The 18,012-nt window shown below is 38.6% G+C and overlaps 1 protein-coding gene across 6 annotated transcripts in view; it reads left to right on the top strand.

Moving 5' to 3' along the window:
• Positions 1 to 18,012, top strand: part of ODF2L (outer dense fiber of sperm tails 2 like) — a 170,050-nt gene that overhangs the window by 58,649 nt on the left and 93,389 nt on the right. For 3 of the 6 annotated variants that reach the window (XR_006584457.1, XR_006584459.1, XR_006584460.1), the window contains exons 15-17: positions 1,888 to 2,042; positions 8,123 to 8,300; positions 8,455 to 8,573. Coding sequence is in view for 1 of the 6 variants with exons in the window: in XM_045036132.1 (XP_044892067.1) it covers positions 1,888 to 1,929 (42 nt within the window). In the remaining 5 variants the exon portion in view is untranslated. Of the gene's footprint in view, positions 1 to 1,887; positions 6,116 to 8,122; positions 8,301 to 8,454; positions 10,496 to 18,012 lie in introns of those variants that run through there. The other 3 variants (XR_006584458.1, XR_006584456.1, XM_045036132.1) reach the window with 3 other exon arrangements.

The raw sequence follows: 18,012 nt of genomic DNA, 5'->3' as shown, positions 1-18,012 counted from the left end.
CACTCTGATTAAGTTTATTTGCTGCCTTTCTTAGTGTTAATTTTCCTCATTTTCTTTGAAATTTTAGTTTTATGACTTATTTTATGTGGGAGTTTACATCTTCCTCTTCTCCAAGCCTCCCAGTCTATCAGTTTTTTGGTTGCCTCTACACCTCTAGCCCAAGGCGTGATCTTAGTCGGTGGTTCTGGCTTCTGTCCCTTGGTGATTGGAGATATCAGAGAGATCCAGTCATTAAGCTGGTGAAGAGTAACACTGTCCTGGCTTCCAGCTTTAGTAAGGACACCTGACTGTGTCATTCCACAGAAGTCCAACGCTGGGCTGCCTGAGGCCTCAGCTCCTGCTTAGTGCTACCGATTATCTATTGCCCTACTTTTGAATATGACCGTGACTTTTCTTTACATAAAAACATCTATCATTGGTATGTTTATAGTAGTGAGAGGAATGTAAAGCATGAATACTTAAGTGTCATAGTAATGACTAATCTGTCTTAATACATTTAGTTGATTTGCTTTGCTTTCTTTAGGTAAATGATCATATTGCCCAACAATAACAAGAACTGGAACCACCATTTAATCAGTACTTAATACATGGTGGGTACACTCTGCCGTGTGCTTCAACTGCATGTTAGGACTTGGAAATGGGCAAGATTCCTGCTGTCTTTTCCAGGGGTAGCTGTCAGATTGTGAAAACAAATAGCAATGCAAATAATTCTGTTCACATCAATGCAAATGAATTTTGACTGGTAGATTGTAGATCTTTGTAAGTAAAATTCTCATTGAACAGGTCTTGCCATCATATCTGTTCCCTCAGTAATTGAAGAGTTGAGTAAAATCTTTGGTACGTGTCTGTTTTACATTTGTGTAAGAGTTGTGATTTTACTTTTTTGAAAATTACACTTTAGCAGACATGATATCTTCTAATCTTCAAAACCTGAGAAATAGCTGTTATTCATATTTAGTAGATGAAAAAACTGAGACAGATCACGTGGTTTACCTGCTCAATGTCAAATTAACTAGTAAGTGGCCAAGCTGGGATTTAAACACCCAATTTTGCTATCTTCAAGATCTCTGCTCTTATAGTTTATTGTTTGCCTTGGAAAAACTCCATTTGCTCAGAATGTTTTTTTTTTTGTTTTTTTTTTTCAAAAATATATTGGGTGGGAGGGAGGGAAGGGTGGGTGATGGGTATTGAGGAGGGCACCTGTTGGGATGAGCACTGGGTGTTGTATGGAAACCAATTTGACAATAAATTTCACATTAAAAAATATATATTAGCATCATCAAAACAATAACTAATATTTATTAAGTGTTTACTATGTGTTATGCACGAAACTGTTTATATGGTTTAACTCATTTAACAGATGAGAAAACTGAGCTTAAAGAGGCTCAATAGGGGCGCCTGGGTGGCTCAGTCGGTTAAGCGTCCAACTTCAACTCCGGTCACTATCTCGGGGTCCGTGAGTCCCAGCCCCGCGTCGGGCTCTGGGCTGATGGCTCAGAGCCTGGAGCCTGCTTCAGATTCTGTGTCTCCCTCTCTCTCTGCCCCTCCCCCGTTCATGCTCTGTCTCTCTCTGTCTCAAAAATAAATAAACATTAAAAAAATTTTTTTAAAGAGGCTCAATAACTTGATCAAGGTTTTCCATGCTATTTCTAGTTTTTTCCGTCTTCTAATGCAGTAGTTTTCAGCATTAGTTGCATGTAAGAATTATCTACAGAGCTCTTAAAAATCTGTTTATCAGAATTTCTTAAAGGATTCCTAGCTGATTCTAATATATAGAATCATTATATAAGTGGGACCATTTAACACCTTGCTTCCCTAACTAGCTGATACTTAAGAGATTTATACAAACCTGCAGTGCCCGTTTTTGTTTTTTTTTTCCTGATACAGCTTGGGAAAGGAGTAATGGGGCTGAGATCTATGTTATTCTGAAGCTTGAGTGTCTAGGAGTGGCCAGAGTTTAAATAGAAGCATTTGGAAAATTTGAGGTCAGCCCAAAGTCAAATCATGACAGGAGCACAGCACATTGAGAAACCATCTCACTGGTAAGTAAATGATTTTTACATTGACTCCCCAAATCAATAAGATCAGCCTTGTAGTACCCACCAATAATACTTATAAACGTCAGTATTTTTTAAGGAAATGTTCTCTGTGATTTAGAAAATTATTTGGATGCCCTATTTGTATTTTCTACAAACTTCCTCATCCCCCTTGACCACAGAGGCAGACAGGGTGGCTTAAAAGCCATTAGCAATCTTTCATTCTTGCCTTTTTCTGCATAATGGCTTGAAAGCTAGGATACTCAACTTTCTAAGAGACTACCCACTGGAGGTGACCATGTGACCGAATTCTAGCTGGTAGTATGTAAGTCATTGTATGAAACTTTGAAACTGCTCTTTTAAAGGGATAAATTAAGGTCCCCTGACCCTGATGGGAGATGAGGCATGAGGCAGTATAGCAGCCATCTCATGACCATGTGGAGAAAAGCCACATGCCAGGCATGGGGGAGCAGAAAGATAGGACTGACCCTGGTTTGTCAATGATCTGGAGCTGCAGTCCTTGACAGCCTCACATAAGACAATTTATTACCCAAAAGAGTTAGCTCTCTTAATTACTCAAGCCACTTTCAGTTGTTGTGCTTACAGCTGAAGTTAGTGCCCTAACTAATAATTGCCAAAACATGGATGTAATAACGCATTTTTTGGTCATTTTATTTGAAAAACCATAGGCAACCAAAAGTTTATGAAAGCAAAGTAATGTTCAGTCAGTTGAGTTAGATCCAGTAGGGAATCTACACAGGATCTCCTAAGTCAGATGTTTCTTTTCTGGTTTTTTAAATCAGCCATGTATGGTGATGTCTCCATACCCTAGTTTTCATCCTTATCTCAAATTAACTGGTAAGTTGTAACTAAAAATATATAATGTTACATTAATTAAACAAGGCGGCAATTAGAGGTGGTTCTAATACCTTAGCAGCCTAGTGTACGCAAAGTAAAACGAAAGCCTTTAAATGCCTCCCGGGTTAAGAAGTCAAAACCTGAAGACAACCAATCACAACCAACCAATTAAGCTTTTCCTAATAAAGCAAATGCTTCACCTATAGCCAGTCAGGCAATTTCCTTGCTTTCTTCTACCTCTTCACTATAAAAGTCTCGCAGGTAGCTCCTGTCAGTGGAGCACTCCTAAATCACTTCCTGTTTGGTGCTACCCAATTAGAAACAATATTTGCTCAAATAAGTTCTTAAAATATTTAATATACCTCAGTTTATGTTTTAACAATACCCAATACAACTAAATACAACTCCTATTTCTTTCTCTTTAATAGTAAAACATTACAAAACCTAACAGTTAGTAGTTACCAGCTTTCTTTTCTTAGATTCAATTGTAACGCAAAAATCTGGAAACAGAATCAATTGATGTCTGATAACATAAAACTGGCAGGTAACTTAGGGCTTTACACGTCTTATCATGAGAAACATTGATCAAACTCACAATGGAATTGTTAGAAAAATGTGCCATTTTGTTGGAGCTCCTGACTGCCTTTTTTTTTTTTTAACTTTTCATATTCTTCCTTCGTGAGTGTTCCACTCAATCCCCAGATAGTCTGTTTGTTCATACTTCAGACTACTAATATGGTAAAGTCTCTTATTTCTTGTGACTGAAGAATAATTTAAACAGAATATTTAGATTAAATCTAGGATATTTAGTTTAAAATAGTGAGTTTTTAGATAGAAAAATACTATGATTGACCTATATGATGTTTAGACAGTATAGTACAATGTACTTAACTCTAAAATTTTTCTGTACATACAATCTTTAAAAAATAATAATAATTCAGAGTGCATACTCTTTCCTGCCCAACAGAGCTTACTTTTTGAGGGGAAAAAAATTGAGGGTGGGATGGGGGAGAAGGAAAGATGCATATAAATCATTCTACTATTTTTTTTTTTTTAGTTTTATTGAGCTACAATTAGCAAATAGAATTGTAAGGTATTTAAAGTGTACTGCATGATTTGATATACGAATACATTGTGAAAGGAGTCCTCCTGTCTAGGTAATACATCTGTCACCTCACATATTTATCTTTTTTTGTGTGCATGAGAATATTTAAGTTCTATTCTCTTAGCACATTTCAGTTATATAATACAATGTTATCAACTATAATCACCATTTAATATGTTAGATGCTCAGATGTTACTGATCTCACACCTGAAAGTTTGAGAAAATTTTCTTAATAATTGTTATGTCAACAATTTCAGCCTTTTCATAGGAAGAAAGAATTTACTTCTCAAAACTGAGTAAATTGTTATAGAAAACTCATTTTGAGTAGTGCAAGTAACCCATCCTTTTCTATGTGGATTGTCCTTATTCTCTTTATTAGTAATGGAGAGACACAACCATTACAGTTTTCTCAAAAGAGATGAATAAGCTGTGGGAGGTGTTTTGGAATGAACATGTCATTTTATCAGAAGAGCTTTATAGAACACATTGCACTGATGTCTTGCACCAGTGGAATTTTCTGTCAGAATCTATAATCCCATTCGGTCTAGGTTGACGATATCAATGCTGCCTGAAGGGATTGTTCATAGGATTTCACTCCACCCAATACAGAAATGTTTTCCTTGATAATGGAGCTATGGAATTTCTTTGGTGTCATCTCATGGTGTGAGGTTTACAAACATAGTAAGCCATTTGTCACAAAGTTCATTGATGAAGAGATAAATTCTCATGTGCTATTTTTAATTTTTGAGTGTATATTACTGCCATTCTAAGACTTTAGGTATTCCAAGGTCTCAGGAAAATAGACACAAGGCACTTTGTTGTACTGAACACATTTTGGTCAGCGGGGAAGGAGCCAGGAGCAGTCATCTACGGAAAGAGCCTGACTTGGGAGTGCGCACACAGGACCAGGACAAGGTCCAAGAGGAGTAAGAGTCAGCCTTAATTCTAGCAAAGTTTGGACATGAGTATTCAATCAGATGAGTGGGACACAGCTGTGAAGTAGACAGAATAGAAGAAGGAGATGCTAGCTCTCCAGCTTTTTTCCATTTCTGTTATAAGTTTATATGCATCCAGCTCCTCCTTCCTTCCATCACTCCAGTCACACTGGAATTGCTGACCCTCCCCTGTCTGACCCTAAATCCTCCGCTGTGCCCTAAATCACAGCCCCTGAGTGCACATTCAGAACTGGCTCAGAAAATCATCTCTCCTTTCTTCTATGTTTTAAACTTCTCATTTTCTACAGCACTTACACATATTTAAGGTTTCTCAACCCCACGTCTTGGTTCTCTTTACCACCCATTCTCCCCTTTCTAAGGCAGGGTTTCTTTAAGCAGTTCTGAATGTTTGTCTCTACTTCTGTACCTCCCATTCTCTCCTCAACCCACTAAGCCTAACTTCTGCCCCCATAGCTCCATTTTGCAGCTGTTCAAGTCACTCCAGATTCACCAGCCACCTCCTCATGCAACGTGCCAGCCAACTGATCAGCTCCTGCTCCCTGTCAGCCTCATCTCCTGCACTTGCCCCCACACTCCTGATCATCCATCCCCACCAGCCTCCTCTCCAATCTTCGAGTCCCCCAAACCCTTGCCCACTTCCAGGCTTTTGCACTTGTTCTCCCCGTAGCCCGGGATTCTCTCCCTGGCTGGGTCATTAGCATCCCTCAGGTCTTGGCTCAGATATCCATTCTCAGAGAGGCTTTCCCCAGAACACGCATGGGCTGTGACCTTGGAAACATCATTTAACCCCTCCGTGGTTCAGTTTCTCATCTATAATTGAGGAAATAACTGCACCTATCTCCTCGGATTGCTGTAAGGATTAAATGATATTCTACACATGTAGTATTTAGAACAAGACTTGATATACAGCAGTAATTTAAGATTAATTATAAGTAACTGTTTACTATTATAGGTAACATCTTCATGTTATCTCCCTCTTCTTCCCCTTTGTCATACTTCTGAGCTATGATTACATTATTTGTTCACTTATTGTGTTAGCATGGTAGGATGCAAGGTCCAAAAGGACAAAAGATTCATCTGCCTTGTTGGTTTGTCTACTCTTTACAACTTGCTTGAAAGTGGAGCGTGGTAAGGCTCAATACATTTGGCACTTCAACCTCTCTCTTACCTTGTGCTACATTTGTCATTGTCTATCATACTATTCTTCCTGAAACCCTTTTGTGGTTTGTTTTGTTTTGTTTTTGCCTCCTTGTCTTCCTCTGCTCATACCTTTAAATTCCAGGATGTGTCTGAGAGGGTACAGGACAGAACAGGGGCATGGAAATGGGTGGATGAGATCTGGGGAGATGCTGCTGCCCCACACAATGAGCTGGGTTCACAGCTCTGGCAAGAGGAGGGAAGAATGGGTGGAGCTGCTGGCCACAACTGAAGAGGGAAACCTAAACTGAGCCGGCATGGGATGGAGTCAGGAGTGAAGGGCTTGGGCTTGCTGTTAAGGCTCTTAATTGATTCAGCATATATCAAGCACCCCTAGGTGTCCAACTGAGCTAGGTGTTAGATTTTTAAAATATAAACGAAGATTTCAAATATAAACAAATTCTTGTAATTTACTATAGAAGTGCTTTGTAAAGGTGTGCACGAGATACAATGTTGGTAGTGAGGAGGGGGTGATCATTGCTGGGAGAGCTGCAAGATTCAAGAGGAGCAGAAATATGAAACGGGCCTTAAATTTATCACATCAACTAGGGAGAGAAATTCTAAGCTGAGGAAATGGTACATACAAAAATACAGAAAGATTTCTCATCAATATTTAATATGGAGGATGGAGCTGACATGAAGACCCACCTCCTACAAAACATATGGAAATTTTTAGTATCCCTGTGATTGTTATAAAGGTGATGTGACTTTTTGAGGATAAAGTTGTATATGCATTTTAAATTTATTTTATTTTGGAGTAAATCCCTCCTCTAATTCAGGGCTTGCTGTGAGAGATGGCTACGAGGCAGTCCTGCGGCTTCTGAATACTGAATTCCAACTTTTATAACAGTTCTAGTTTTAGAAGGGAGAAAGGATAGATGGGTGGATAAGTGAGTTGACTGGATCAGTAGATGGATAGATGGGAGGATAGGAGATGGATGCCAAGGAATCCAATAGAGAATTGGGGGGGTGTTGCTTTGAGTGATGTACCCAGATGTAGGGGTGACAACATGGTAGCAATCCACATGTTCCTAAGCCTGTTCCCGTACACAAAATTTTATTTTATTATAATAACAGTAATTATTGAGTATCTACTCTGTATTAGATATTGTTCTAGGTTCTTTTTATAAATCATCTCTAACTACCCTGGAAGGATAGTATGAAGAACCTCAGACTTGGAGAATTAATTTACCACCCAAGGTAACACAGCAAGTAAATCTACTTAAATCTAAAGTCATGCATCATGAAGACAATTCCTACTTTTTGCTAAGCAAGGACACAATTTGTGTCCATTTGCCACTTTCAAACTTAATCACTGCTCTGCCTCGACAACCTCTCCAACTCATGCTATAAAGAGCAGTGAAGAATGACACAGCCATTTCATTTTTGTGATGTTTCTCCTTTAGTATAACTGGTTCTTCTTCTAGCACTGAATGACATTTGCAACATAAAATGCTTTCTTCTATGTCTAAACATGGCCCACCACAGTCAATTTATTCCTGGAATGTTCCTATTTCATGCCTCTCCAGACAGAATTATAATACTGTATCCGTTGTGCTTTCTGTTGTTTGCAACTGAACCCTTCTGGTTGGGCTATGGGAATTATTGCCAGCTATTAGATGCTTTACAGAATTATGGGAAAAGCTCTAAGAACAGACTCTGTACTGAGCTTCTAGGAACAGCTCCTACTAGTTTCCAAAAATCACACAGCTTCTGCATGGCTAAGAACCTCACAGTCTTTTCCTGACATTTTTTCAGGAAACTGATGACGAGAAACCTTTGCTACTAACCAAAGGCATGAGAAAGCTTCCCACCCTTTCTCTCCACTCAGGAGGCGCTTCATGAGCATGTAACTTATGCAGTTGTTCAAGATCCCACGCTAAGAAAGATACCATTCTTGGGACTTCAACACTCTTGAGGTTGCCATCTTGAAATTCCTACTGTATCTTCAAATTTGTGTTTTCGTTTAGGACGGTGGATTTGGCACTGGGAGCTTGGAACCTCTCAGCTCCTTCCTCCTGCCACCTCCCTGTGACAAGTTCTTGGCCAGTCTGTACCTCATCCCCTGGCACCGCAAGCCTCCATGGTCCAGCCACGTTGGCCTCCCGGGCGTGGGAGTGAGAACGCGGAAGACGGAGATTGGTTCTGGTGAGGCGCATGCGCCCTGGGGCATCTGTGGGACGAGCGGGCTGCGAAGTTCTAGGAAGTCCTCCTGTCAAGCTGATGACAGCACCAAGCTTTAGGTGACACGGGGGGGGGGGGGGGGGGCGAGTCTCTTACCTGCCTCTGTCCTGGTGCTTAGGACGTCTGGCCGTGGAAGTGACAGCGCTGACAGGTGGCCCATCCTCTGGACTGGGGGTGGCAGGTCTTGGGAAAGAGAGATGCCTGACTGGACTCCGGGAGGTTTCGGTCCTGCAGCAGGTGAGAAAGAAAACTCAGCAGCCAGTGTGCAGAATTGTGGGCAGGGCCCCTGCGCGCGGGAGAGGAGTGTCTGCACTCATAACCTGAGTGCCCCCGCCATTCTGGGAGTGTGACATTAAATGACAAAGAAGGAAAAAAAAATCCACCCTGACAAGTTGTGGGAAAGACCACAGAAAGAAGGAAAATTTTTTTCCTGCCTTTTGTGAAAGGCCCACGCATTTTCATTTACAGCAAGGAGGTTGGAATGGATAGTGAGAAAGACAGCCTGCTTTCTCTGCCACGATTACCTACATCGTGACTCTGGCAAGAGTTGTACCCCGTTTGTACACTAGACTCCATGGAGCAGGGCTGGATCTGGCTCAACACCCTTTTATCCCCAGTTCAGGATACAGGAACCTGTCACATAGTAAGATCCCAATATTTGCAGAATTAAATTGTTAATCATCCATTTTTTGTATGTTCAGGTTATTAACCTGTATATCTAACGGTGTATTTTCTCCCGCCATAGTTCATATTAACTGGAGATCTTCACTAATGGTGACAAATTCATATTCAAATACAGTGGGTTAGTTGGAAAAAAATGGGTATATGAATTATACTCAGTGATTTCATGTACTGGGCAGAGCTAATACAAATATGGTACCATGTGTCCATTGTGCTTAGTGAATTAAATCACTTATTATGCCATTCTGAAAACATTAATAATGTTTACCCAGCCACAGAAACCACCAATATGAAATTAAATTCCTACTAGTCTTCATCTTTTGAATTTCACAAACTGGAATTAATTTCAAAGGGAACATGCCTGGCTGAAGTGTATTAAGAGTGGGGAAAAATCACTGAAAATTCTATGGAAAAATTAGTTTGATTTAAAACAGGAATGCCCTGAGCAGAATCAGACTTTTCATATACTTCTCACCATCTCCAAAATGGAAAGTAAGAGTATTTCTACCAAAAGGTTTTAGTTAAAAAGGATTTTGGCATGTGTGTGTCTATAAAAATATCTCTTAATTACAAAGATGTAAAGTTAAAGCTTTTACCTGAGATTTAATTAATAGTCTCAATTGTGTAGCTATGGATTAAATGATGGTGAGGATGGCTGGGAAATTGTTGGATGATCAGATCATCCAGAGCAATTCAGGAAGCAAAACTACACCTCCCAGAACTTATCTGGCTCTCCAAGAAGTGGTATGGGGCAGAGGGCTTACTCCAAAGATTCTTTAAATTTATAGGATCAAAGAGGTTGTTGGAATCTCTGGCCTTAGATGTTTTGTTCAGGGGCTGCATCATGGAAATCTGGCCTGACAGCCTGACAGGTCCTGAATTAGATCTAGTTATAACTCAGAGCATATGAGTTACTTAATGGGAATCAATGAGGCAATTGTGTGAGTATCTGGTTGTGATAGCCTACAGGCACAGTCTGGCCCTTGGGCCTAAATAGGAAATAAGGGAATTCTGGTTCATTCAGGAAAGGTGGAACAGAGAATGTTGACTTTAATTATCCTGATAATTTTGTCTTTCATATCAGTTTGACTACAGGATTTATCCTAATCTGTTGTGCCTCCAAATTAAATAGTTACATTGACGAAGTGTAACTATGATGCAACTATAATTTATAACCGCAATAAATGTTATCTACCCAGGTAATCCAGGGTAATCTTCCTATCTGAAACCCTTAATTTAATTATATGTGTAAAGTCCTTTTTGACCCTATAAAGTGACATTCATAGGTTCCAAGGGATTAGGACTTATGTATTTTGGGGGGGGGGGGGAAGGTGACATTAGTCAGCCTAACATGCACTCTATTTGAAAATGTGCTGAGACTCAAACCTATTTACTACCTACTAGTCCTGAACAGAATATCTAAGGATGGAGATTCCAACGACCTTTCTGACAACCAATAAACCTAGATTTCTGATGAAGTTTATTTTAAGACAGTTGTTTGGGGGAATATCTGACAAGATAATTTCTGTTTTTAAGTGTCCAGACTAATTTAGATAGTTTTCAAAGATCCTGAGGGTTAGACTTGAATTAAATTTTATTGTGGTCATTTTTTTTTTTATATGTTATTGAACTTCCTAAGTTATTATGTGTTTCTGCATGTTTTTGATCAGCCATGTGGAAGCTATAAGACATTGATTCTGGGAATGTTTCAACACTGTTTGATTTTTAACATCTTGGGACTGATGGGTTACGTTTTGAATCAGATTAGGGCTGAATTAATATATTTTTTAATGAGTTTACACCTAACAGATCATTTAAGACATTTTAAATGACTTTAAACATAGTTACCGGATTATTATTGTTGAAGCTTAAATGAAATGGATTGTTTCAGAATCCAAACTTTATTTTTTTAACTATCTTTTTAATGTTTATTGTTTGTTTTTGAGAGAGAGAAAGAGAAAGAGAGAGAGAGAGAGAGAGAGAGAGAGAGAGAGAGAGAATATGAGTGGGGGAGGGGCAGAAAGACAGGGGGACAAAGAATTTGAAGCAGGCTTCAGGCTCTGAGCTGTTAGCACAGAGCCCAACACGGGGCTCAAACTCACGAACACGGGGCTCAAACTCATAAACTGTTAGATCATAACCTGAGCTGAAGTTGGGTGCTTAACCATCTGAGCCACCCGGGTGCCCCAGTATCCAAACTTTAAATACAGGGCTATCCCATCTTTTCTTGCTTCATGGGACATTCTGAATACTGTGTATCTCATTATACAATTTTCTTTGTCTTTTTCTTTTGCCGTTGTTGAATATTTTGGTGAATTGGAAAATGTAGCTTTCAGAACCACCTCATAAACTTTCTTGGACTTGAAATGTTTTCTGCTTCTATTTTAAATGTTAGCTGTAACACTTGTGAGTGTACTTGGAACTTGTAGTTCTGGTTATTTTAGTGGCAACATGCCTATAATCTGCTTAGCACTTCTACTGAGCACAGACTCTGCCAACCACAATGCAAAGCAGAAGGGTGAATATAAGGATATCTGAAATTTGGTCTGCCTTCTCCAGACCATGATCTCTGGACTGGAACCTGGACCTTAGACTTTAGTATCTATTATAATCTCTAGCACATAGTCAGCTCATGGTAAATGTCTGTGTTTTGTTTGGTTAAAAAAAAAGTTTAATTGAGGTATAATTGACAGATAACATATTAGTTACAAGTGTACAATATAATGATTCGATATTCGTATATATAACAAAAATGATCCATCCCCACAAAACACAAAAAGTCTAGTTACCATCTATCACTATACACCATTCCAAAAAAATTTTTTTTCTTGTGGTGAGAACTTTTGAGATTTGCCATCTTAGCAACTTTCAGATATGAAATACAGTATTATTAACTACAGCCACTGCTGTACATTATATCCCCATTACTTATTTATTTTATGACTGCAAGTTTGTGGCTTTTGACCCCTTCACCCATTTTGTGCCCACCTCCATAAATATCTGTTCAACGAGGAAACTTTTTTATTTAAGTAGATGTTGAATGGATAAACTGTATAGAGATTGAGCTACTTAAGAAATCAGATGACTAAGATAGAATGCTTCTATCTTCAAATCACTTCAAAGTGATGTGCTGGAAGTGTGAACAGGGTGTATCGGGACCCACCAATTCAGCCAAGGAGAGTCAGAGAAGGCTTTGTAGAGAAGGCGTGATGTGAGTGAGGTTCTGGAGGAAATGAGTCCAGTTCACCAAATAACCGCTTCTATGAATTTACTTGTTTCTTTTCACTAATTTAGTTTTGATGGGCTAGTTTTCATTTTGTCTCCATAGCAGCATTTGAAGGAATGTTGAGTTTGTCTCTGCCCTAGCTCCTTGCTGCTCACACTAGAAGGAACAGGGATGGAATGACTACTTGGGAAGAGACAGGAAGCAGTCAGCACACAGCACAGCCCTACCAGAAGGAAGGAGGTTACACACGTGAGGCCAAATGGGCAAAATGTGTGGGGAACAGAGGAGGAAACTGGATGCATCTTCTAATTTATAAGAAGAATGTATTTATAAAATTACAATTGAGAATATATTCTTTATGAATGTATACTCCATGAATTTTTCCTTTTTCTTGTGCTGACATCTTGCTTCTCGTTGAGAAACAATGTGCGGTGACCCTTTTCATCTGTCCCCAGTAGAAATCCCTTTTCTCTGTCCCAGCTTTTTCCAACTGCAGCAGCAGGAATCTTTGTAGACACAAATTAAACATTCCTTAAAATGCTGTTATGAAAACAAAATGAAAACTGGTCAACTGAAAGTTTACATAAATGTTTAAAAGCTGTTAAAACTGTCCCATTGAATGTGAATTGTTGTAAGCTTTATAAAGAGTTCAAAGGAATAAGAAAATTTCACAATTTGGCCTGGTGGAAAGTTGGGCTTTCTGCAGTTGATTTTTTGGCAAATTGACCCAGAACCAATCTTGAAGAATTAACACACATTAACCTAGCAAAAATGAGAAAGGGCATTCCAGGTACAGAGACAAGAACCAGAGAAATGTTTGGCAGGAACAGGTACATGTATTTATTCACCAAATACTTTACAGCACAGCACTTGGCTTTGTGAAGTGAATAGTCCTACCCTCATGAAGCTTATGTTGTTTCTTTTGTACAAATGTCTGTCAAATTATTGGTTTTAAAATACACACACGCACACTCACACACACACACACACACACTCTCACTCCAGAGAGAAACCTTTTAGCTGTTGGATAGAAGTTGTGACAGTTAAGGAGACAGTAGACACAGAACATAGAATGATCATAATTGAAATGAAACATACTAAGCTTTTGTGTGAAGATGCTAGAAAAGATCCAAGAAATTGAACAAAGTTACAATAGGAGAATAAAAAGCAGAAATTAATGAATAAGACAGTAGTAAAGTAAAAATAAGTAACATCAAGAGCCAATTTTATAAAAGTTGGTAAAACAGATAAATGGCATGTTCTGATGAAGAAAAAAACCATAACAGATACAAATGTAAATATTATGAACGAGAAGGATATATAACCATAGATAGAGATTAAAAATGTAATTAAAATTACCATCTACAACTTTGTCTGTAAAAAAAATCTAGATAGAATGAATTGTTTAAGCTAACCAAAATCAACATAAGAAAAGGTAAAAAATATGAACAAACCAACAACCATAGAAGAAATTTAAAATATTTTAAAATATACTTTCTTAGAGACACCAGAGTTAGTTTTTACTGGTGAATTGTATAGGTAATCAAAAACATCAAACTGTGTAACCCAGTTTCAGATATGATAATGAAAACATTCAAAATAAACTATTGAAATATATCAAATCAGAAGCAATTTTGCAAAATGTTAGTTTATAATAATAAACTGTGATTTAGTAAGGTTTTCCCTCTGAGCTCAAAAATGATTCAGAGTAGGAAATTCATTAATACAGTAAACTAGGGGCGCCTGGGTGGCTTGGTCGGTTAAGCGTCCGACTTCGGCTCAGGTCATGATCTCACGGTTCATGAGTTCGAGCCCCGCGTCGGGCTCTGTGCTGACAGCTCAGAGCCTGGAGTCTGTTTCAGATTCTGTGCCTCCCTCTCTCTCTGCCCCTCCCTGTTCATGCTCTGTCTCTCTCTGTCTCAAAAATAAATAAACGTTTAAAAAAAGTTAGAAAAATACAGTAAACTATAATAATTGGATGAAGGAGAAAAAAACTTAGTGCTTATTTCTATAGATATGAAAAGATAAAATTTCTCATTGCTTCCTGATAAAAACTCATGACAAACTTATAATAAAGAAAAATCGCTAAAAAGAAATTTTAAAGATATGATAAAATATACATATAAAAAATCATAAATATATCACATAAATATGATAAAATTAAGATATAACAAAAATAATTTTTCACAAATCAACAGCAACTACAAAAACAAAAATCATGCCTACTACTAAAATGTAGCAGCATTCTCATGAAATTGAGGAATAAGACAAGGGAACAGTTATTAAGGCTGTTCAGAATATTTCATTTCTTTTCCTTCCAGGTATCTGATTGAATTGCACTATTCTCAACCCCTTTGACATTAACATTTGATGTGGCTCATTTTAGCCAATGGGTTGCTGCCACAGGTCATGTGGCTTCTTCAAGGTCAGACTAATTATTTCCATCTGGAAACCTCTGCTTCTCCCTGCTGTGGTGATTATGGAAACATATGTTCAAATGGAGCGTGGGTCCCTGAGTGACCATGATGAGCAGAGTGCCCATTAATCTGTGTTGAACATGTAAATGATGGAGAAATTAACCTTTGTTGTGTCAAGGCACTGAGGCACTGAAGTTGTCTGTATTACTGCAGCACACTTAGCTCACTCTGACTGACATAGGAACCTATGACTCCTAAGCTCTATATTCTCATTAGTACTATTTCTATTTTTTACCTTAATTAAAAAAAATTGTGAATTGCATTTTTTTCTTGTGTGAGATATAGTAACTTTTTTCTTTTTTTTATTAATTTTTTTTAACGTTTTATTTATTTTTGAGACAGGGAGAGACAGAGCATGAACAGGGAGGGGCAGAGAGAGGGAGACACAGAATCTGAAACAGGCTCCAGGCTCTGAGCTGTCAGCACAGAGCCCGACGCGGGGCTCGAACTCACGGACCGCGAGATCATGACCTGAGCCGAAGTCGGCCGCTTAACCGACTGAGCCACCCAGGCGCCCCTATAGTAATTTTTTTCTTAATGCAGAGCCAGGTGTCCAGCAATAATTATTAAATTAATTTGTGTCATCTTTATCATACAGTAAAATCCCATAGATGTGGTTGTTTTGTTTTTGAGCTCTCCTCTGTTCTGCTCTTCCCTTTTTATGTATGCCAGAACTACATTGATTGTGATTATGAAGGTGGCTTTGGAATTAGACTCTCTAACCTAGAATTCCATTTATGTTATTTACTAGCTGTTAATTTTAGACAAATATATCTTTTCTAGGCCTCAGTTTCCTCCTCTAAGTATTGTATATTAAAAATATTATCTACTTCATAGGGTTTGAGAGAGAATGAAGTGAGATAAGGTATGTAAAACACTTAGCACAGTGTCTGGTACACAGTAAGCCTTATGCTTCCTGGAGAATATTTTAGCACTCTAACCAAAATTTGAAACAGCTTCTTAATTTAAAACTTTTTCTTTTCACTCATTTTTAGTTATTGATGAAGGTCTGGCAAATAGGCTATTATTTATGAGCCAACACAGTCTGGCGGCCATAACAAATCAGAGTTCGTAGTTCCTGAATGACACAACAAAAGAAAAATAAGTGAATTAGAATAGCTAACTTTTTATTAAAAAGTTTTAATCAATGACATAATTGTCTAAAAATTGCATTACCTGTATTATCTTGAGTTTACAAAACAATGGTAAAAAAAAAAAAAAGAAAGAAAAAAGATTGTGAGGAACTTTGACTTCTGACCAAGATGGAGTAACAGGAACCATATTGTTCTCCCTGCCAGTAAAACCAAAAAAAAAAAAAAAAGGACAAAATATAGGGAAGAGTAGTTTTCAAAATACTGGACATCAGGCAACAAAAGATAGTGATCTCTGAAAGACAGGAAACAAGATGAGCTCTATGATTACCCCCTGCTTACCACCTTGGAGAGTTTCCATACCATAGTGCTGGGAGGAGGAACACGAGCTAGCAGTGGACTCTGTGAGGTGAAGAGGTGAAGCTGAGATCCAGGAAACTAAGATGGCTAGAATTCACAGGAAAGTACTGGAAAGGAAAGAGCTGCACAGAGAGAAGAGGACAGAGATCTGCAAAGGGTTCTCCTTAATCAGCTGAGTACTGATTAGCACTTACCTGTGAGGACACTACCTGAAGAAATGCCTAAATATGTTAGAGGCAGCAGTGCCCAATGTTCACACAGTGAAGAGAATAGTATCCCCTCCTACCAGCCAGACTGGAAAATCCCATGATTGACAGGACATTGGGTTTGGTGCACAGAAGGATCTTGCCTTAGTGGTAGAATATAAGTAACTCTAGACTAAATGTTGCTTTGGGCCAGTCCAATAAAGTGTGAAAGGATAAAACTGTTCCCGAGTGACTTAACTGCATCCCAGGACACAGCTCTAGAATATTTACAGGAGCACAAAAATATCAGCACCCAACAAGATAAAATTCACAATATCTGCTAGTCATTAAAAATTACAAGTCATGCAAAGAAGCAGGAAAATACGAACCATACTAGGAAAACAAATCAATTAGTTGAAACTGACTCTAAAGATTTAATACAATCTCAGTCATAATCCCTGCAGGTCTTTTGTTGATACTGATAAACCTCTAAAATTCATATTGAAATGCCAAGGACATAAAGTAGTCACGACAACTTTGAAAAGATTGGAATTGAAGAACTAACATTACTTGATTTCAAGGTTAATAAAATGTTACTGTAATCAAGACAGCATGACACTCATGTAAAGATAGAGAAATAGATCACTGGAACAAAATAGAATCCAGAAGCAGACCCACAAATTTATGGACCACTGATTTACGATAGTCTTTTAAACAAATGGTGAGGATGGGGCGCCTGGGTGGCTCAGTCGGTTAGGCATCCGACTTCGGCCCAGGTCATGATCTCGCAGTTTGTGAGTTCCAGCCCCGCGTCGGGCTCTGTGCTGACCCTTGGAGCCTGGAGCCTGCTTCGGATTCTGTGTCTCCCTCTCTCTCTGCCCCTCCCCCGCTCATGCTCACACTCTGTCTCTGTCAAAAATAAATAAACTTAAACAAATGGTGAGGGGGGAAAAAGAACTTCATCTATACACCATTTACAAAAAAATCACTCAAAATGGGTCAGAGATCTACGTGAAAAACTCAACACCATAGAACTTCTAGAAAGAAACGGGAGAGAAAATCTTTGCTGCCTTGAATTAAACAAAGATTTCTTTTTTTTTAAAATTTTTTTTTTCCAACGTTTATTTATTTTTGGGACAGAGAGAGACAGAGCATGAACGGGCAAGGGGCAGAGAGAGAGGGAGACACAGAAACGGAAACAGGCTCCAGGCTCTGAGCCATCAGCCCAGAGCCCGACGCGGGGCTCGAACTCACGGACCGCGAGATCGTGACCTGGCTGAAGTCGGACGCTTAACCAACTGAGCCACCCAGGCGCCCCAAACAAAGATTTCTTAAGATATGTCACCGAGAGCAAGATTTATAAAAGAAAAAAAAAATGACATACTGGACTCTGTCAAATTTAAAAACTTATGTTCCTAAAAGAAAGAAAGAAAATGCAAATCACAGAAAAAATACTTGCAAATCATATCCGGTGTATCATAGATCTGATATATTTGGATAAATTTGTAGCTGACATAGATAATGAACTTTCAAACCTCAATAATAAGAAAGCAGATGACCTAACTAAAAATGGGCAAAAGAGTTGGTCAGACACTTCACCAAAGAAGACAATATGAATGAAAAATAAGTCCATGAAAAGATACACATCATTAGTCA

The sequence above is a fragment of the Felis catus genome, chromosome C1 (genome assembly GCF_018350175.1).
Source record: "Felis catus isolate Fca126 chromosome C1, F.catus_Fca126_mat1.0, whole genome shotgun sequence".
Taxonomy (NCBI): Eukaryota; Metazoa; Chordata; class Mammalia; order Carnivora; family Felidae; genus Felis; species Felis catus.
Note: the sequence above shows the minus strand (reverse complement) of the source record. Positions and strands in the feature narration are given on the sequence as shown.